Source organism: Anopheles cruzii, chromosome 2 (genome assembly GCF_943734635.1).
Source record: "Anopheles cruzii chromosome 2, idAnoCruzAS_RS32_06, whole genome shotgun sequence".
In the NCBI taxonomy this organism is placed as follows: Eukaryota; Metazoa; Arthropoda; class Insecta; order Diptera; family Culicidae; genus Anopheles; species Anopheles cruzii.
This window is the reverse complement of record NC_069144.1, coordinates 61401102-61423737: the sequence shown is the minus strand read 5'-3', so window position 1 is coordinate 61423737 and position 22636 is coordinate 61401102. Positions and strand designations below refer to the sequence as shown.

At 48.1% G+C, this 22636-nt stretch overlaps 1 protein-coding gene across 1 annotated transcript in view; it reads right to left on the bottom strand.

The window, feature by feature from the left end:
* LOC128268196 (potassium voltage-gated channel subfamily KQT member 5-like) overlaps nucleotides 1-22636 on the bottom strand; it is a 91279-nt gene that overhangs the window by 13704 nt on the left and 54939 nt on the right. The window contains exons 11-15 of the mRNA XM_053005229.1: nucleotides 21397-21483; nucleotides 19190-19474; nucleotides 18848-19042; nucleotides 12546-12616; nucleotides 11775-11902 (exon numbers count right to left, since the gene is read on the bottom strand). Coding sequence (XP_052861189.1) covers nucleotides 11775-11902; nucleotides 12546-12616; nucleotides 18848-19042; nucleotides 19190-19474; nucleotides 21397-21483 — 766 coding nt within the window. The remainder of the gene's footprint in view (nucleotides 1-11774; nucleotides 11903-12545; nucleotides 12617-18847; nucleotides 19043-19189; nucleotides 19475-21396; nucleotides 21484-22636) is intronic.

The following is a 22636-nucleotide window of genomic DNA, read 5'->3' as shown; positions in this document are numbered from 1 at the left end:
CGGAGTTATGCTTCGCCGGGTGAAGCGATTCTCAGGCGGGGCAGGATCTCATTTTGTTTCGAACAAAACTTCTTTATGGCGACACCGCACCGCGTTGTTTGTAGAGATTGGTTTTACTCCTGGCGCTTTATACGGCGATCAACCGACAACACTAGGAGGCGGACGGCAAATTGCTATTTATTTCGTAGCTTCCAACTATCGGAAAACAGTCGAACAAAGTGGCGAAAGTTGGCAATAAAGTACGGTCGGGAAATGGAAATTGTCGTTCCCGTGTCGTTCGGGTGTCGGGGCAAAGAGAGAAAACAACATTTTCGCTGATTTACATCGATTGTTGTCGTCCGAAGTGTGCCGCATTACTACTATTGTGCACCGCGGCACGACATAAAAGCTGTCATAAACACGAGAGCTCCCGTCGCGGCTCGAGCGACATTGGCGATGAGGAGGGAAGATTTCCGGAGCTAGGAAGAGGAGATTTCGATTCGCTGGGAGTGTATTTACAGTGTAACGTACAACTTTGCACAAAAGATCATCTCGCTGACTCGGGGCGGACCAGCATCAAACGGCATCCGTTTGCGTGTAGGTGTGAAAGCATCGAATTGGAATAAATAGTTCCTGCTACGAGGGATGTTACTACTTAATACGTTACGCCTTGAGAATCTACTAGGACGAAGCTTCGCGGCGATGGTAAAGCATATCTTGGCACACGTCTATTATATTTACACATCGGGTTACATCGCGTTACTTTGCCACAACCGATACGGCGGTAGTAATGAATCGGCAACTGCAAGCCAAGTACTACTGATGCCTGATGTTGAGGCTGCTGCTGTGAAGTGCTGTTGTACACTCTCAATAAATCACCAATTGGAAAATCAATTTCAAACGTCATTGATACCACATTTCGATAACTAACACACTGTTGCAAAATTGCTTTAAAACTAGATTATCTTAAACATTGTATGAAATCGATGTAATGCTATTTTCTTCACATGATCGAAAATAAAAAAGGCAATTTCACGTAAACATTGATATGAGAAAATAGCAAACATAATGGAACGTGATACACAATAATTATACACTATAACACTGAACATCAATTCGTTTATGGAGCTTATGGAAAGTTTATTTTGCATTTGGTTCGTTTTTATTTAGCGTTTGAATTATTTTGGAACGTTTGAAATGAGTTGGAAATAAACAATACAAACAACAGCGTCAGCTACACAATAGGCCGATTTATGTTCGAAAAACATCAATGACATTCAAAACTAATTTCTGCAGAAAGTATAACAATTTAAATTTGGAATCAAACGAAACGAGACGGATATCACGAAATCATTGAACAAAAAGAACAGAAACTATTCTAAGAGGGTATTGCTTAGCAGAGAAATACCATATTGCAATTGCGACAAGCAAATGAGCATAAACATTCAACGCTTTCGGTATGAAATAAGATCTTTGTTTGTTTATACAAAATTGAATCGAAACAGTAAACAGTTTGTACAGAGACACGTAAAATTGCGTTTCGAATCTGAGTTGAAAACACGCATTCGGAACAACACATGTAGAATAATTGCAAAATGATTGTTTGATAACGAAACCAGGGAAGGAAAATGAAAAAAAGAACGAGTCAAAACATAGGTCATCAACACAAGTTGCTGTTTCAGAAGGCACAGTGTTGCCCGGAGAGTAGGAGCTGTACGGTCAATCGTGAACTTCGAATCGAAAACTGCGGGCAGCCATCTTTGTGGCTCGTCCATTCAGCCAAGGAACCCGGTGTGGTGAGCCGGCTCATTTAATCGATTAGGTGAAATAGAAATCAATGCACATCCAAGCAATCGATGCAGTGAATGGGGGGTGAAGTTCGTAGAAGAAATTTAAAGTTTTCGAATGAAAAATTCACACTTTAACTCCGTCACCAAAAACCGGAACCGGAGAGTTCTGGTTTGGTTTTCTCTTTCTTCGTTTCTCCATCCGAAACCGAATTCCACAGCAGCAAACAAACGTAGAATAAAGCACAGAGATCAGCTTGTCTATACTCTTAGGATGGAAACGAAACAGCGATACTATCCTGCGGCTAGTGGTGTAGTGCGCGACAGTGAAACCGCACTTAGGAAAACGGAACCAAAAATTCGGGGGGCAAAAGAACGGAAAGAAAAGCCAAAAATGTCAGCCAACAATTCCAGAGAAAGAAAAGGTCGAAACAAAACAGGACGATAAAGTAAACAAACGGTCATCGAACGAAGGAGTTGAGAACGAAAATGATTAAGTTATTAAGAGTAGAGAAAGAATAGGAGTGCTCTCACCTAAACTGTAGGTTCCTGACGCGGGTCAGCAGATCCGCGTGTCCCGAAGTGTACTGTTCCATAACATCTTTCACATCGTACGGTTTCTGTGCCTCGCGGAATTTTTTACGTGCCACGAAATACTTTAGCTACCGGATGTCGCCGACGACACCGTGGGGCCGATTGACGGAGTTTCAGGGTTGGGGAAAGTGCGGGGTGTGCCAACATGGTTTGAACGAATCGCAACGCGTTAGGATGTTTGTCGTACCGAGTTTGTCGACGATTCGGTTCGAGTAGTGACATTGGTACCGGTTATTATTTAATAGTTATTATTTTCAGTTTGAACGAATGGCCGTGTTTTGTACATGTGACAAAGTACAGTGCGGGGAAGGATATCGAACAGTGGCCGTTGGATAGATGAAATGGGGGATGAAGAAAGATTAATGCAGAGAAAGAAAGAAAGAGAAAGTAGAACGAGAAGAAGAAAGAGTGTTATGAGTATCTAAACGCTGACTGGTGTTAGTAGGATTGGCAGGGTTATCGAAGGTACGGCCGTCGGTCGGCCAAGACAAGACCCGTGAATCGCCGTTTTGCGCCAGAAGATGAAGTACGGTGAATTACATATGGTTCCGGCACGACAAGCAAATATGACTATGATAACCCGATCGATAATACCCGAGATTGAAGCATCGTTATCGATACTCTAGTGGCTGATCTGGTATGCGCATGGCAATCAAATTGGCCCCCCCCAACATTGGTCAGCATCACGGAACCCCGGTCCTAGAACAACCATCCAATGTTTATGTTTTCCCTCGGATGGTTTGTTGAAATGCGCACAGTTCATTTAATTTCGCAGAGCCCGGCGCTTCATGCCGTCGATGGGCCGGTCGGTCAACCGAGCTGTCACCAATTATTGAAAGCAATGTACAATATGAGCACATTATATGTACGGGCCATGTAAATTCGTTACGCAACCGTACGCCGGACTAGCTACCGGACCAGGACGAGATTGGACAGCAACCGGATTCCTTTCAATTTGTCATTCGTCGCCATCGTTCCTTCGCATCTTGGTGGTCGCTCCTGTCCAAACACAGACCTTCCCTCCTCGGACGGTAATGAAAGTAATAAACGTTTGCACAGGCACGACCTTACTCGGTCCGGTCTTCGTCAACATCTTGGCTCTGCGGTGCCTTCGAAGCTGGTGACCCACCGTAGAGTGGTTCCGAAGAAACTCTTGAAAGCGCTCAAGCTTCGGTCTCGTTCTCTGCCGCTTCCGCCCCAAAAGAAACGACAAGTCCGCAAACTTGCTGGGTGATGATTTATTTGCCAACACAAATATTTGCTTCTTGAACTTTTGTAACCATTTCAATGTGACTTTCGAAGCCATTTGCGTGAACGGGAAGTGTAGAACGCGACTTTTAACACCGCGCCGCGTTGCCGCGTGCTAAAATTGCTTCCGGCTCGCTTTGTCAGGTGACGCGTGCTGTACAGAATAAGGCCTACTGCCTGCCTGTGCAGCCCTGACTACCACTGACTGAACGCACTAACGACACGAACAAGCTCTCCCTCTCGCCGTGCGGCGAAGTCTATGACGTGGTGGTCAATAATTCAAAGTTGGCCATGGCCCACGTCCCCACTGCAGGCGGGAGTCTTGGAACCGGCGACGTGGTTTTCCAGTTGGCTTTTTAATGTTACCCAACATGGCACCAACACGCTCTCGTTTGCCACTATCTTCCGCAACTCGTGGGCCTTTTAAGTGTGCGGCAAGGGTGAAAGAACCCGAAGCAAACCCGGCAGGATAGGTCAGCCGGCAGTAGACGGCGGAAGTCTGGAGTAAAAAAAAAAACGCACGCCATAGTTGCGCGCTGCCGACGGCAGCCAGTTCTTATTTGTTATGCGCATCAAAGTACCGGTGGAAGCTATGAATAATTTATTCAAACAGGAAGAGTCTGACTTCCTTTGGTTTCCCGGCTCGGCACTAGGCAGCGGAGACGGCCAAGGACCGCACAGAACCTTACCGCCTTACGGTCGATTGCAGCCTCGATCTTCGCGGGTGGTCGACCTCCCAGCGATTCTGAGGCGCTCCTGCTGGATAGTTTTTACCGGAAGTTTGCGGGTTAGTTGCTGACCACCAGTGCCAGGGTACCCGGGTTCCGTAGGTCAAAATTAATTCAATTGTATGCTTCCAAATCGGACAGTTTATAGCTGCCGGAGTGGGAGACGCTGTCGGAAAACGGGTTGAGTTCTAAGAGACAGTGGATGTCCAGAGCGGTGAAGGGAGTTTGTTTGATTTTAATTCGTGCTGCCCGCTGCTCGCACGTCATGTTGCTGGGTGTTAAGATTGTAATTTACAATTCCCGATGGCCAAACCATTCCGTAGGCTGTTCCTGTTCCGGATTCAGCGAACCCGTTTCGAATGTCTCTCGAAAAGAGTTTGTTTAAATTGTGTTGACAGAAAAGTGTTTCTGTTCAAATGGCTGTTTAAGTTGATTATTATAAAACGTTGTCAAACATAATTATTTTGCGTACAATTTCAATTTTCTGCTGTATATTGTAAGAGAATCCTTTCCTTTCCTGTGTCGCTTGGAGCATAAATACCAACGATACTTTGACAAAGTGGAACTAGAGCGATAAAAGGAAGAGGATTTGTCGATTTGGAAAAACAGGGCATGTACGAGTTGAGTGGGGGCTTATGAGGGTACGTGGCTCGCAAAGGAGATATGGGGTACACGTGTGTTGAGCTGGACTGAGAGACGGTTTGATGCTACTGCGAAGAGATAGAAATCAGTGAGGGAAGGCATTCATGTTAACAGACACACTGGCATACACACACGACGATACGTTACACATACGATAGTACAGTACAAGCAATACCAACATAAACTGCTAGGTAATAATGACTCGGATGCCATCGACTGGATACTGGAGCGTGTGGTACTAGGTTTCTTATGGAGAACAGAGAACACAACGATTACAGGGCACGATGGATGCACCTAAATACACGTAAATGTAGGAAAAGAACCTTTAACTTACTTGAAATAACCAAAACATACCGTTAAGCAAATAAGAATAATTAAGAAACAATACGAAAAATACGTTGACTAGCCGAATGACGACGCCATAGGTCAACGCCATTATCCGGATAAAAAGCCCGATTCGTGTTCCCGATTGAAAATGGGTTGAAAATGGGCTATGGGCATGGTTTGTGGTTCTGGTATCGGAACACGACGAACCCGAAAACCAGCATCATTTTATGACGGGGTTGAATCCTTCCCAACATCCCGTACGCATTCTTCATCGCAAATCTTTTACGAAATGGGTTCCCAGTAAAATCGAATCTCCTCTCGATTACTCCCGGTTTCGCGGAAATTTTAAAATCCCACGTATTGACCCCCGGATGGTTTGTGTGCCGTGGTGTGAGAAGATTAAACGTAATAAAAACCGTGAGTTTTTATGTCCAAATCCTCTCCGCGCGCTGACCGCTAAATGGATGAGATTTTATTGCTTTACGATCGGGTGCGAATCCCTGACCATATTTATTCTCATTCGACCACGAAACTAACCAGCGAACGGACCATCTGGGGTTTTATTTCCTGCCACCGAATGCCAACAGTGCCGGCCACCGGAAGCCGCCCGATATTGCCGTAAAATTCGCTAGATACATACAGCTCGGCAACATAAAATCCAACTTAATTGTGGACGCAATAAAAGAACGGTTGACAAAAGAGTAAACGAATTAAAACGCACTTCACGGTGGTGCCGCCAATCGGTGCTCGTAAAAGTGGCTTTTTGTTGAATTAAATTATTTAGCTGCCTTCCGGTGGTGAGGAGTTTCGAGGGCTCCGGCGGACTATCGGCGGACTTTTCCCTCTCGCGCTCATTTCCTTCTTCGCGCTACTTGCGGCACACAGTAACGGTGGCGCGTTAAATACGACTGTTTCGGTGTTTTGGAATTTTTCTTTCACCAATACTTGCGTCAACAAACGCCGTGCGTAGATTTGAGCTTTTATGCCAACAACCAGGCGTCTCCATTACACCGGGCAAAAGGGTCCCCATCACGCGCGTAGCGGGAAACCCACTAAATAATCGAGCTTAATGATGCGAAGGGGCGGCAGCTACATGCGCCACCCGGTAAATGGCAAGTGTAAGTGCAGGAAGCTATTTCGAGTTGCCAACCCAATCGTGCTGCTCATCCCAAAAACGGACGCCTGTATGGCGCAAATCAGTAAAGACCGGCGGACGGACGGGCGACGAAGCACTCCGCCGGCGGCATTAGAACGGCTCAAGCGAATGTTACGTGAATTCGGACCGAGAGCTCGTTAGAAGAAGTGCGAGTCCGGTGTTCATCGGCGACCGAAGGGCGGCTACGACGGAGAGTTGTAAAATGACAGCCTCAGCGAGCGAAAAAGCCATATTTTTTCCACAAATTCAAGATGCTAACCAATAGAAGTGTCACAGACAGAGAGGGAGAGCGAAAAAGCGAAATCCGTTTACACACTCTCGGCGAAAGGCACTTTCGTTTCGCGACCGGATTTGTGTGGTGTTTTTGTGCACTTTGTGGCAGACAACCATAAAATTGGTTGATTGAATTACACTCGTCCCCAATCTCAGCTCGAACCCCCATGGACCCGTTTTCAATAACACGCGAAAGAAAGTAGCGATACCAGACCCGGCGGCCAGGCCAGGCGAGTTTTTACAGCCCCGAAGTTTCCAGTTTCTCGGTGGAATCATTTCATGGGTTTAAGTGCCCTCGCCAGAGGACCACCGTCGAATGGGCGGAAAGTCAAAGGCGCAAAAGAAAATTTAAAATCGTTCTCTAGCAAATTTATTCAGCCTGCGTCCATAAAATCCTGCTCGTCGGGCTGTTTCGATTGATTTAATTATACGATTCCAATACTTTCGACCGGAGCACTAAACACACCAAGTGACGCTCATTAGCACATGGACGGATGTTTCATTTTGCCATCGGCTCTGTGCAGCGCTCTTCCAGTGATTGATTTCTTTGGTGATCAGTTGCTATTGAATTCAGTTATTAGTTCAGTTATTATTGAAGATTTATCTCCGAAACAAAAACCAAAAAAAAAACCCAACCAACCACTGACCCTTTTAACGCTATCGCGCAGGAGCGCGCAGCAGATCAAACGAATTAACGTTGCAGTCAGCCAACCGGAATGGGGCTGATTTTTCTTTTCAACGTCACGTTTCGGTCGCCGTATGTAATCATAAAATGAAGAGCATAAATAAGGCAGATAACAGGCTCTCGGTCGAGTAGGTTATGGGGCCGGGAAAGTGGTTTTGTTTAATGGCAACAAATCGGCCATTATCTCGCGGCGGCTGCGGCAGCATCGTCGGAGAGAGAGAGAGTTTTAAGCCACGCTTCCATGACGGTTAATCGATAGTAAGGATCGTGTAAATAACCGGAACCGGAACCAGAAAGTAGCTCAAAGGCGAGCGCTGTGGACGCTGACTGCCAGACGCATCCCGGCGGTCGCTAAAGTGTCGATCTCGGGGATCAGATCGGTTCACATTTGTCCCCGGGTCGGTCGCGACGAGCCTCGCATTAAATGTGCCATGAACTGCGGCTGAAAAGCGAATTGACAATCATTAAAGCGCGGCACCCCTGTAACGAGCCGCTTGGTGTCACACTTAAATCCTGCGGCTCCAAAAATGGCGAGCACACACACAACGAGCGCGATAAGGATCCACAACCGGAGCGTACCGTGCCGTTACGTTCCGGGCAGGGTACAATTTTGCGCAGGAAAGAATTCCATCCTAGCGGAAAATGAATCCAATTTTTGGGCCGGTCGGATTTGGTGCCACGGGTTCGCCCTCCGGCCCGCCGCCGCCGTCTGAGCGGACCAGCCGTTACGGTTGCTAGTTGATTATTGTCAGCATAATGTCGACAATTCGTTGTGTTTTTTCGCCCATTATCCGTGCTGCCGTGCGGCAGGCAGCGCAGACGGAAGGTCCTTCCGGGCGGTGGCCGCTCGATGCTGTTTGTTTCCATTATTGTACACTCCTTTTTTCGCTGCGTGTTGGGTCGCCCTTTTAGCAGCAACTATTCACGGCCACGGCCCGTAAGTCCCGGTTCGGAAGGAACTTCGCAGAAAGCGCGTGCAAGCCTAGCCCAAGGGAATTCCCCTTACAACACACGCAGAAAAAAAAATATGGGAAAGGAAAGCAAAAAAAGGGTTCTTTCCGTTGGTCGCGTGCTCGGGGAGGTCAATCTCCGCATCCGCTGTGTCGTGGCCACCGCCGGGTCCCCGGGAACACCCAATTTTCGGGTGATTTATACGATCCGAGACGCTGGGGATGATACTTCTTTGAAGATTTACATCCTCCGGCGCCCTTCGTTATGAGTTCGGATGAGACTGGCTGCCTGGTCGACTGCTGGTTCTCCCGGTGTCCCAAAGGTATTGCTGCCTAAAAGGACCCATTCCGATGCGGCAAGTGAGTGATTTAACCCATGGCTGGATGCGCACATAATGTTTCAAAGTACGCCTTAATACACAACTCCTGGAAGCAGTTTAATGCGGGCTTAAAGTCGTCTCCCGAGACACGCCTCCACCAGAGAAACGCCAACATCCGAGCTGATGGCGATGAAATTGGAAGCTTCTGAGAACCGAAGCATTAAAGCCGTTCATCAGGCAGGCGGTTCTATACTTGGTTTGACCGTGCGATCTGCTGGAGCCGTGTGTTGATAGACAATCGTGCCACGTGCAACAAGTTAATGAGATTAAAACACACTTGTTTCGGGTGAAATGAAAGCCGAAACTCGCCGATGTTTGGTATCGAAGTAAAATAACACGAATCGGCTTTGCGGCAACATGACCTTTTGCGAAGAATTATGCGATGTAATATAAGTTTACATCACTTCATTATCGGCAGGCGTAACTGTCTTTGTGCACTGTTTCGCCTGCGGCGAGTCTGCCAACAAAGAACCCGGCTTGTTTTCAAACAAGTTACGAGATAAGCCACAATTGCTGACGAGGGAGGCCCGCCGCAATGATGAAGGGGCCTCTCGGCAACATTCTCACATTGTCTCGTCTGAACAGCATACTGTTTTTTCGGCGGCCACGACCCACTCAAGCCCAGCTCCGCCGCTCTCGGTGCTGATAAATCTGACAGAAAAGTATTTTAACTTAATGGTCGTCCTTTGCCTACGTGCCACGGGGCGCGGCTGCGGGCGCTCCCTCTGGCGGTGGCGACATCATGAGATCGGGCCCATAAATTCAGAACATCCTCGCCCCACGGGTCCACCTTTTCGCGGCTTTCCCGTCGGATTTCCGGCCTAACGAATGTTGTGGCCCGGGCTCGGGCTCAAATCCCACCTCGACGATGCGCCACACAATTCCCGGTTCGCCACAAACCGTGGTGGCGAAATCCCTATCGTTTTCCATTTTATTGATGGATTCGTTTCTTGTTTATCAAATTTATGCTAGCCTATTTGTCGGATCAACGAGACGTGCTGTTTCCGCTGTGCCACCGATGGGGGCACCCCGCTATTATTTGCCATCCAAATCCGCCATCGTCCGGGTGACATAAATGATCTGTCATTTGCGGTGGGGGCCGTGTCCGTGGTCCGTGCCCGTGTTTGTCCGATCCAATTTGCATAAGGTCATCAGACTTGAAGACGGCAACCGCCACAATGCTGATGGCGTGCCGTGCGCCGCCGCTTGGACAACGGAAAGCAAACACATTTTCTTCGAGAAATTATCAACATTCACAATAAGGAACGTCTGAGTCAGTGACGGAGGCGTCGGCAAATGCCACGTCGGCGATGTCGCTGGTCGAACCCTGGTGCGCACATAATCGCTCCGAAAATGGACCAATCACACCGCACACTGTAGGCCACCGGGAATCGGGTTTCCCGCACAGGGCTACCGTAAGGTCAGCAGTTATTTTAATGCTACCCTAGGGAGGAAATTGGGTTCCCCGATATCCCAGAGCTGCAGTTTGCTCTGTGCTGCCACCGGCACCGGCCGACCACCATTAGCAATGGTATTCCAATAGCCAGAGGTCGGGCCTTCACCGTTTTATGTTCTGCAAATCACCTTGCCCGGGGAAACTCCACACACACAAAGACAGGGTGTTAAGCTGTTTTCTTAAACAACTTCCTCCGCAGGATATCTGGCCGGATTGTTGAGTTGGGTGGCAACCGAACATGGCCGTCAAGACGCGCGTGCCACTACCAAGGTAACTACCTACCAAGTAACAACGGCTGAGCTTCTCTTTAAGAAAGCGTAATGCACATTCACCTTCCAAAACGATTGCTCAGTATCGGTGGTGACAGCTCGCCACTGAGCTGCTCAATGGTTACTTCGTTTTCGTCGAGGCCAACGTAAACCCCGTCGGCACGTCGGCACCGCTAAGGTGGAACAGCGCTAAGAGTATCGTAAAACTGGAGGCAAATTCGAGCTCGTAAAGTTTGCCATTTCGCCAAATTATGGGCACGTTTAGCGGGAACCGTAAACAGGGATCGCATTTTACTATTACAACACTACACACGTCACTCGCTAGGTTTATGGGGCCATGTGTGAACACAAAAGTACCCCTATTCGCCGCCGATGGCAACGAAAGTGTTCGCAGTGCACAAGCCACCCTTCATCCTGAGCAGGATTCGGTGCTAAACTGGCACAAATTCGATACACTTCCAGGTCAATCAACACTTTCTTCGCCAACATTCAAAAATGGTGTCAAAACGATTTGTTAAAAGTGTTTTAGAAATAAAAAAAACAAACAATGGCATAAATCAAAGGTGGCGTGGAGTTTCTTAAAACATAAACATAATAACTTTCGAAAAAGCATAACGTTTGCCTTATGTATCCGATAGTCCGAGCACGAAAAGGAGACGAGTAACTGCTGTCTTCCGGGTTTAGGGATCCACCTATTCGAACAGATCACACACACCTACAGAACACACGCACACACGAATAGAGACACATTCTAAAGAAGGTTTTCTGGAGTACTGTAGAAACGAACAGTGTATAGGTGACATAAACATTCCACTTCCGTGTTCTATTGTTTTGGGTGATGAGTGATGACAGCACAATCGGTCACAATCCGTGTGAAGATGTAGAAAAAACAGCAACAAACGATAAGGGGCATCGTGAGGGGGGAGGATGGATGCTGTCAAACGAAATGCTGTTGGGAAAGGAGAAACGATCTTGAACGATACAAATGCAGATGCAGTTGAAGGAGAACTCTCAGCCAAAGTTCCGAATGAGTAGAGTGAGTGTGGGTGTGTGTGTGGAAAGCTAGGGTCGGGTGTGAGTGTGACAAACTCAAACGGTTAGTTAAGATTGCATATTTTGTATCAAGACCTATCATCTGTATCTAAAAGGTGTGTTACACAATCATCATCCTGTTGCTTTCAACCAAGGGGTTATACACAAAAATAAAACATCAAACTACGAGTTAGAGGGTTAGAGAGTTATTTGTTGGGTTATTGCGTTGTTGATATTGTTACACAATGGGTTGGCTTGATGTCTGTACCTAGTTTGAACGTTTTTCACGCGGCCAAGTAGGTCGACATGTCCGGCGGCGTATTGCTCCATGACGTCTTTCACATCGTACGGTTTTAAGGCCTCTTTAAACTTGCGGCGTGCTACAAAATACTTCATCTGCAAGTTGGGTTGATGGATAGCGGAGGTTAGAATGGATTATCATGTAATGGTGGTGCGATTATGTTCCATCCCACCGGAAAGGTTGCGACCGACGGTTGCGCGTACGGCCCCGCGGTCGGTTGGGTCTTTCAAATCAAGTTATGCTAATGTCTCATGTATATATTCGTTTGATCCAATCGAGATGGATCGAGATTCAGTCCGACGCCGGACAGCGTCTGAACGTGCACTCCATGCCGTGGGCTTTGACCAGCGCCAGAAAGGGCAGGAAATGGATTCTACCAGAAGGGAAAAGGAAAGAAAAAACCTTCCATCGCATACTGTCCAACCGAGACGCTGCTGTATTGCTGCCGGACCCGAATTAATGGCCCTTTACATGCGCGCACCACTGTTCCGATGGTGGAAAATCAAATCAAACCGATACGGCGCCGCAATAATCGGATCCGAGGCAGCGCAATCCCCCAGCGGTATTCATATGCAAATCCGCTGACCGATCGGCGGATGTCGAAAAAAAAAAGTCGATTACCGAGAAAAACCAAAAAATCATTGCAGCCCGAGCTACACGTCGTGGTGGCAATATGCTGCAAAGTGATAGGGACTGGATAGGGTGCTACTCCGAGCATAATATTCAGCGCGCACTTACCTTTCGGATGAATCGGATGGCCCCTTTGTGTTGATTCGTTAGCTGCACACATCTCGGTTCCTCGTCTTCATCTGCGGCGAACCGGCGGGGGGCCACACAGCACAGGGGGGGTTGATTATTCATAGCGTCGATGGACCACAAAAATGGACCCGGGGATGGCGTACGATGGGGATTTGTTTTCATGTTGATCGACGGGCGGGCGGATTAAAATTAATTTTGAGCAAACAGAGCACCGTCCGATGTGCAGAGCCCACCAATTCGGCGGTAAGGACAGGATTTAGGGGCCCCAAAACGAAAGTGAGATAGAGAAACGGTGATTCCCAAGGCCAACCATCGCCAGGGAGTTTCGGTTTTCGGTTTGGACGAATAAAAAGAGGGAAGAAAGAAAAATCGTAATTAGAAATTGAGGCATCGAGAGTTGCGAAATCTTACGAAATATGTTCTAATATGCTAGTCTAATTTATTGCTTTACAAGAAGAGGAAGGACGAATTGATGATGAGAACATTTTTCACAACCACCAGCCTGGGAAGTAGCTACTCCGTGGCTCCGACGTCGAGCGAGATGTCGGCCTGATTGATATTCGGGTGTTAACAAGCATATCCTCCCGCGAGTGATTTGCTTTGGGCGCGTTTTTCATCACTATAATTAACAAAATTGTCTTTCGGCAAAATGTATATAAAACTTCGCGCTTTACCGTGTATGGCCTTTGAGTTCTTTTAGCCACACTTAAGCAAACTCGCTGTTTCTTCCTTCGAAACAACAACCCTTCGACAGTGCCTTCGAATTTGCTACACGTGGCATTTTGCGCAGCACGCTAATGTCCCGTGGCTGCAATAAAATTAAGTGAATGTACCACTTTTAATTGAATTCTTGATCGCTGCCCACCGTGTACGATCGGGTGCGGCATCCGCGAGCGCGAACCGCCGGCTAGGGAAATATGCAATAATTTAGTGTAAACTACTTTTTTGTGTGTGTCCTTGGCACGAGTGTGGGACTGAAAATCACGCCCGGAACCGTTCACTTGCTGCAGCAGGAGTGAAATTCGGGCGAAACAGTCTTTGCGGGAAAACGCGGGGCAGCAACATTAACAGGACTCGCCGACGCCAACTCAGATCCCGCTGGTGATGGCGAAGAATGTTCTCATCTTCAACGGTTACGTTTGCACTGCTTGTACTGCTAAAGGTTCGGTTTTACTGGAACGTTATCATGTTGGTGGGACGTTTTTTTCTCGAGTGGATCGAGTTTAAATATTCACAACGTGAATCGGCTAGGTAGCGATTTTAGGGGAGGGCTTTAAAACACGACTGCGTTTAGGTACAAATGTTATCGGTTTGCTAGTTTGGCTGGTGATTTGAGCTTCCATTAGATTCGCGCTGTTTGCATCTTGCTTTCGTTACGCTCGTGGCTAGCCAACACCAGCACTAAAAGTGTGAAGGTGCTTACTACGGCTCGGATTTAGGGGTGGATGCACAAAGTTTAAGTTGGGTCGATTAACTTTTTCTTTAATTGTTGCAGCATTGTTGGACACTGACAGAGGCGGTGGTAGTGGTGATCGGATAGTGGTTGTGTGTTTGGAGTTTGATAGTGATGCAGTTGGGTGGTAGTGATGTGAGTTTTAGCTTCTTTTTTGTACAAAATTCGTCTACAACGAAAACACAAACACTGTTGCAAGCGACACAGTGATTACTGACTACAGGTACACCAAAAAGGATTCCGTTACAGGAAGAAACTGTCCGCCGCGAATCCCTTCGATCCCTAGGGCTTTCGGGTACGGTGTGGTGGAGTTTTTTTACGAATCCGAACCCCAAAGGTCCTAGAGAGCCAAAAGGAAAGTGGAAGTGGAACCTGAGTTTGTTTCTATGATTGCTTAAGGTTAAAGTTTCCAAACTCAAACTCGGCCAGATCCATCCGCTGGTGGTTAGTGTTAATGGAACAAAAACAACATAAATCTTTATGTACAGCCTCTTGCCTATCACGTGTATAGTATATATATTTTTAAGTACAACATCAACATGCAACAAGAATGGCCAAAATGTAACGTGCAGTGCCACAGAAAGAATACAAACACGATTTTTCCCGAATGCGGCGCGAGAAAGGGCATGAAAATGCGGCGAGGACACACCTGCCAACACGCACACGAAAACAGTCACAAAAACACACAAACACAGCCTACACAACCTACGACCGGGGCTCTAACGAACAGAGGGCACCCTACTTGGAGCCTTGGTGCCCCATGAAATGAAGCCGGAGGATTTATTTTTGAGCCGCTACTTTGAGGTCCTTCGGTTGACGTTCGCGGTTGAAGCGCGCGGCCTATAAAAATCCCGAGGCTCGGCGCAACAGCACAAATAAAATCCTTTAGTGACCCCCGGAACTCTCTTGAAGGTAAGGTAAGAAACCGGCGGAGGAGGGTTGAGCAGTTGGGTTTCAACAGAAAGACAGAACACGAAAAGAGCCACGGCTCTGACGTCGGCGGGTTGTCGTTGGCGAGAAAGTTCTGGCGGGCGCTGCCAGGCCAGGGAGGATTGTTTGCTCTTTTCCGGGCGATGCTGGGCAAATTGAATTAAAAAGCGACATGACCGAAGCCTGCCTCCGGGTTGTACGGGAGGACAGGTTTCCTGGCCGGAAGAGGTTGCCGGTTACCGGTTGCGGTCAGCCTCCGGTTTGTGGATTTTGATTGCAGAAAAACTGGAGCCAGGAACCCGGTTTGGATGTAGGGGGGCCCCCAAAAGGGTTGGGCCGCCTTTTAACGAGCGCCGGATGGGTGGGTCGCCGGCCGCGGCCGGTTATGGTTGTTTGCCGACGACGCCGCGCAATGAACATTGTACGCCGCTGCACATAAGATGGTGGAACGATTTAATTCCATTGATAATCATCAAACTTGCCGTTGAAATTGTTTTTAATTTACCGAAATGTTGACCAAACTCCACACTATTTCACTCCTTTCGCGGCTCACGGGTACGGGGAACTTGCGCTTAGAACGGGGGGTGGATCGTCAGCAAACATTCGGTTAGCACAGTTCCATCAGTGCACATGGTGGTGAAAATGGAACGCTCTCTTCAATGGAATACCCCGCCGACATTCCGATGAGTTTGTGTGTGCGATTGGCGACGAGTGAGGTCTGTAGTAGGTCCTACCTGCAGCGTATCGGGAGGCTGTCGTTGCGGCGGCAGTCGCAGCAATCGCCGTTGACGCAGATCTGCCCCTGAACAGTGAGTCGAAGGGAGTTCGGAACCGTACGATGCGGTGCCGCTGCTGCTGCACACCGAGGCTCTCCTCTTCGCGGCCTGCCGATTCGATTGCGCCTAATGTCCGCGCGGCAGACGTACATCCAGTGATCCGGGTGGAAGAGGAAATTCAATCAATTATCGAAATCTTCCGCTGCTATGCTAGATTTACCGAGTCGCAACGCCTTTTCTATTCCCGATTTAGTCACGAAGGTGCTTCTACCCGTTTCGTGCGGCTAGCAATAGACACCACATCCTGGTCCGGGTAGTGGCAACGGGAGCGGTGCAATGAAGTAGTGCGAAGGACACTGTGTAAGGCAGTTTGTTTTTAAACGCCAAACTTCCCGGAAAAAGAACACCCAGCCAGCCCAGGAAGAACCCAGCTCTGACCTAACCTTCACCGACAACTGTAGCCGTTCATAGCGTGGAGTGCTGCTCTGGAACATGCTAGAGAGCACTTTGGTGAACAAAAGGTGATACAATAGGGTCCATATACTTTAGTCCAGGCCCGAGCTACTCAACGATTAGATAATGCCCCTTCTTAAAGACTAACTATCTACCGTATGCTAGCGTGCGAATGGACTGCAAATACGCTCTACTACCCGCGTTCTGCTGACCTGAGTCCTCAGAACCTCCCCGTGATTTACACCGACTACGGGGCACCTCTTCGCTTCTATCGATTTTCTACGTTGTTCCTCTAATTGGCAATGTCAAACAGTAAAAGTTGTTCCGAAAAAGGGTTACTGAAATAAGGGTTAACTGAACCATGTTTCCATCCGAGTGAATCGAACCCACCATCCGCAAGCTGTTAGTCGGCACGTTTCTTGGTAAACAGTTCGGGAAAATTGCTTACTCAGCGGGCAACGATGGAAGCGAAGGAAACCCTACTTCTACAAAGTCAGAATGGTCCTGTGTTCGTTTGGTGGAACACACGTTGGCGGAACCGGTAGCCCTTGCCCCACTGATTTCAGGGCGACGTTGACGGGAAGCTGGGAAATGCACGCAACCGAGAAACAAGACAGCGCACGGGCGTGCTATTGTTTCATTTTGAAAAAAAAGCAGGGTAAACAATGAAGTGATTTGGCCTATTTTTCGCTCGAAACGACAGTCGACCGTTTACCTGAATTCCAATAATCTATTAAGATCGTCACGGGGCGATAGGCGAAACCTTTCGGATGAAGGTTCAATCTTAAGGACGACCTTTCCATTTTCTAGGAGCCGAGTAAAGGAGTATCAAAAACGAAGCCGTTTAGATGTCATAGTTCGCTGAACAAAATGAGTCAAACGACACAACGAACTCACTTTGAATTTATAATGAATCTTCGCAACCTTCGCAGAACCGGACCGGGGACGATGCGCAGTGGAGACGTGTCGGTAAAGCCACCGAACGGCCTCCTTCGCTTGCGCCAACAGTTTCAATGGTCTATGAATTTTTTAAAGACTACTTTGATTTTGATTTGAATTTCGTGCCAGCCATTTATCCGTTGCAATCGTTCGTGGTTGTTTTGAAACATTCGTTCCAGACAGACACATTGCGTTGATATAAACGAAAGACCATTCGTTTTTCAAAAACCATGACGACCCATACGGTAGGGATATTCAAATTGAAATATACCGAACACAGGAACCGCAAACAAGGGGTCCACATTCTCAAACAGTCTGCTGCTCTCGAGTTTCCTTCCGTCAGGCCCGTATCCAGAGTTGGGTGCAATCTTCACTTTCAACAACTTTCAGCTGGCCCCCGGGCTACATATTTGCGGTTCATTAGTTGTGACTAATCGACACTCGGCGTGACGGTTCAGCTTTCGACCCCAAAGCGCAAAAGCGAAAGATGAGCTAAGACCGGCACCAGGTGACTCTAACAACGCCGAGGGATGGTACGCCAAATTAACTACGCCGGAAAGGATCCCATCGCACGTGGAACGATGCGAAGCAAGCACGGCACGGGACACCTCAGCATTTTGTGGCTAACCAAAGTGTAAACTATGTGCGAGAAGGCGAATATTTCTTGCCCAGCAACAGCAACGGCAGGGACACACGATTACGGCAGATCGGCGAACAGGGATGCGATTGATGCGCGGTCTGTGGGGCGGGGGCGGGTACATCAGCAGCCAAACCGAGTCAAGAAGTTAGAAAGCACGTTCCTGAAGCATGAAGCGCTACCGAATGAACATCAAAAAGTGAAACTTTCCAAAACGCATGCAAAGTGTGAACTTTTCCAATTAAATGGCGAACATATTGCGCAAGCCCGGCGGCCAAACTTGCGAAATTACTGCGAGATTGCAAACTGTGAAAGCAGTTCCGGGTAAGATGCCGCCCTGCCGTGTGGCCATGTGTGTGTGTTTCTGTGAATGTGTGTGCCTTCAGTTACTCGAGCAATCGACGAAATCTCAACCAAAATCTAATTAGCCCATTTGATCACACAAAAGGACCGCCGGGAAAAGGAGTCACGGGATCCGAAAATATTAAATTCTACAGCGTAGGTCGGCGAAGCCGTTCCTAAGGAACTAGATTACGGGCGGTCCGGACTCGCTAATCCATGGATGCGTGCGAGAAGGAAGCAAGGACTGCTAGCGCTACAAATTGTGCAACTAAAATGGCGTCGTTCGGTCACAGTAGGCGAAAACAAACGGCTGCCCGAAGTGCGCCCCGTGGAGGCCGCCTTTGCGCCTTTATGCGTGTTTGCGTGTGTGTGACTGTGAGAGGCTGGTGGCGTGTTCAGATTCAGCCGATGGAAAACACTAGGGCCGCGGCTAGAGATTGGTCAGTGAGCGCACACCGTGTGCAGAGATGGCGGTGGTGGCTGATGGCATCCTCGTGGCAAGGAACGCGTTTGTACTGTATACAAGTGTGGTCTTTTTGGTGGTGGAATTTACGCAAAAAGTGGACTTTTCCAAAGAAGAAGAAAAAGAGAGAAATAGAGAGAGAAAGAGAGATAGGTAAACAGACAGCTGTACAAATATTAGAGGTATTCGAAAATGATGCGCGAAACTAAGCGAGCACGAGGGCGGTGTGAGAGAAAGTAAGAGCGAGTAAGAGTAACTATCGGTAGCTATCGGTACTTGGTTACGCACTGCCAGTGCTAATTAGATGGTAACTCATAGAGTCGATAGTTGGTTGTGTGAAAAATGATAACTGTCTGTTAGTATGCTGCCGGACGAGCAGTTCTTTCTGCAGCTGCCCGCAGAGTAGTATTGGCAGGGCGGACGCGCCGCCGAACCTTAGCATGGTAGGAACGTTTTGAGCAGTGGCGTTTGCGGCAGCAGCCTCTCTAGCATCGAATGCAGCGCCCGTGGCTGAGGAGGACGAGCAAGAAGTAGCGGCGGCAACAGCAGCACCAGCACCAGCAGCACCAGCAGCAGCACCAGCAGTAGTAGTAGTACTAGTAGTAGTAGTAGCGTTCTTATGATTAATACTAGTATTGTCATTGAGAAACATATTACTGTTAATGGCGACGCTAGCAGCATGGGGTGGATTTTCGTTCGCGCTGCCGCGGCGCTGCACGGCGGAGGAGAAAATTCCACTCACAAAACTGCTGCGCCGCGAGGAGGACGGCCCCGCACCAAAATGGCCCCCTCCGCCGCCGCTGCCGCCGCCGCCGCCGCCACCACCACCGCCACCAGTTGACAGGAAGCTGCGGCCAACCACCAGATCGCCTCCGGTAACCACCAGCGGTCCCACCGAGGCGAGCTCGAGTCCGGCTGCGTGGCCGAAAGCAATCAGGTTCACGAAATCACATTTTACAATTTGCGTGTCAGAAGGACGCCCCATGTGTGGCCAAATGTTGACCAAGATGTGTACGGGTGTTCGGGAGAGTGGGTCATGTTATTGTTATTTGCACATTTTTTGGTTTCAGTATTTCAATTTACCATTGTGGCGGCACAGGTGGCAACAGGGCAAAGAAGAAAATAAAAGAAGAAACGAAATAAATCAGAATAGATGTATTAAGTTTTTCCGGTGCAATGGGTCATGGGATGATGGGGTTGCATTGTGCATCGGTGGAACCTTTGTTGTAGTGTTGAAGGTGGTGAAGAACTAGGTGGACGGACGGCAGGGGACGGGAAAAGAGTGAGAACGGGAGAGCTACAGTGAGGTCGCGTTCCCTTCGGCCGATGTCACCGAACCGAAAACTTGCACTGTGCTGAAAAGAAGCCATCCGCTCGATCCGCCAATCGTCGCAAACGCTTGGCCAGAAGGCTTAATAGTTTGAAAAATTAAGTGGCCAACAAAATAGACAGGAAAAGAGGCAGAAGAGACGACGGCAGTGCGGCAGAAGATAGTGTGTAATGAAGAGGGGACATATTTTAAAATGAAACAGTAAGATAAAAAGCAATCTCGCGAAGGAACACCTGACAACCTGAGTTTTGGTGTTCCGAAGGCACGGGTGTGCCGTCCGTGGCAGGCCTAGTATTTTCTCCTGGCAGGACAGCACAGCGTATTATCTTTGAACAAAACAAGGACGAACAAAGCGAACCAATCATCGCGAAGCGAAAGTTCATGAATCCCTCAGAAGCGTGCCACACTAAATTGAAACTACACCTTCCTGTTCCCGTTTCGAAGGTGCATGATTAAGATCTTTGGACCTACGGCGGCACCTAACCTTCTGGGCACGGTCACGGTTTGCTGATGATAGTTCGCTACGTACCAACCTGCAGTAGATCCTAAAAAAATCGCTTCGCAAGATATTCAACAAGTGTATCAGAGGTAGGTTTGGACGGGATTCTTTATCGTAGACTTTAAAGGGCAACAGTTTAAACGAAAGCATTATTCTCTTGCAGGCTTCGACAAATGCTTTATAGTTTGGCTTTAGCAAAATCTTAAACGCTCGTTTTGATTTTAAAACATCCTGCACAGCAATAACTTGAACGAGTAAACAAATCGTGCAACACTGAACGGCAGCTGGAGACAAAAAGAAAACAAAACAAATGCTACGCGAATACGGAACATCGAAACAATAATCGACTCGGACACGGATGGGCCCGAAACACGAAACAATAAACAAGAAGCTCGCTCTTTATCGACACGCTTATTTGCAACGAACAAATACGCATCGCGAACGGCACCAAACACTTAGCAAAAATAAAGGTAGATCGAGAATTCGGTCAGAACTGAAACGCAATGAACATCTACGATTCGAGCGCTCGAATCATACGCAACGCAAAATACAAATAAATACTCAAAACAGGACTCAGGAAGAAAATAGCGCACATTGACACACTCAGAAGATGGGGGCCCCCGGTGGGGCCAGATGGAAGGTAACAGGTAAGCAAATGATTTCGTCGTTAAATTTTTGGAAACAAGAGACAAACAAACACAGCACAAAACAATCGGAGCGACGAACGGCTCCGGATGGTAAAGCACAGCTAGACGGATGGGTGGGATGGAAGGGTTCGAGCTCGGCGGATACTTTCGCCGCGCTTCGGATGTCGGAAAGGATAATGATAGGGGGACCGAAAAGGACCGTGTGGTGTTGCGGTTGATGCGGTTGAGTATTTAGCGTTTAACGAGCGCCATCCGCTGCTTTAGCGCAAGGCAACTCAGATTAAGGGAGCTATGTGTGGCGAGGGGGTGATACGTTAGCTGATGTTAGGGGACATGGCAGGCATTAAATACGTGAACTCACCATCGGAATTTTTCTTCGACAGAGCCGTTTCCGCCACCGAGTCTTCGCTGAGACTGGGATTCATGGGTCTACCATTGTTGGTCACTTCTGCGCGTGAATAGCGGATTGCGAAGTTCCGATGCATATGGCATGGCGTTTCGTGGCCATGGTCGTGCGTCAGTCGTGTGGAAAAGTGACCACGTGAGGACGTGTGTACGTGTGTGTATGAGAAGAAAACCGTGACGTGAAAAATTGCACGCCCGTCGTGACGCAAGGTGGGTTTGTCAGAAAAGCAACGTCGTCGTCATCGTCAGTGTCGTTTTGTTTGTTTAGCGAGGCGATTACGATGATTTGATTTTTCCGATCAGTCATCGTGCCGGCCCAACCGGAAGCGTTTGAGTCAGCAGAATGCGTGTGGTATCAGTGGTTTTAGCCGGTCGTCCGTTGCAGGGTACCCGGTAACATTGTTGTCGTGGTGTGTCGGGTTTGATTTAGCAATTTCGTACGATAAATTTGCGGTGTGTTGCGGATCACGAAAAAGGGCGCAGATCAGAGGAGATAAAAGATGGAAGAGAGAAAGATAAAAAGAGAGAAAGAGAGAGAAAGAGAGAGAAAGAGAGAAAGAGAGAGAGAGGAACGAGAAAGATAAAAATGAAAGTAAAAATTCCCTTGTCTCGGACGAGCTTCGTTCTGAAAGAATGTTTGATTTTAGTTGCGCACGGTGCGTGTACTGTTCATACGGTCGCAAGGGAATTTATGCTTGGCAAGGTGGTACAAATCAGCTACTCAATTCAGGAGAAACGTGAGACGAAATCCGAAAACGGAGTGATGGGTGAAGCTTAAGTCGTTCGTTGCATGCACACAATTTGGAAGGTAGATCAAAAGAAACTCATAAGATCGGTCTGAGATTATCATTCTGAGTCGCGCGAATACATTCGTTTCGAAATCCCATGATTCGGTGACAGCAGCGCGCTACTTGCTTTACAATAAAATATGGCATTTCGAGGGATCGGGAGTGTAGCAACTCAGCAGCAAGCTGGGGTTTTACTTGGAAACAGAAACTCTGCCACACGCAGTTCACAGCGAAGCAATTTAACTGCCCCGTCTGTCAGGGAGTATCGGGTAGAAGTGGGCACAGGAAGTAGGTGGCGTGAAGCATTACGGTCGATATACGGCAGCAGCAGAATAGAAAAGGAGTTTGGAGGAGTGGCCACATCTTTGGAAGGTGTTCATAGTATGCACGTGTTCGTTTAGTTCGTCA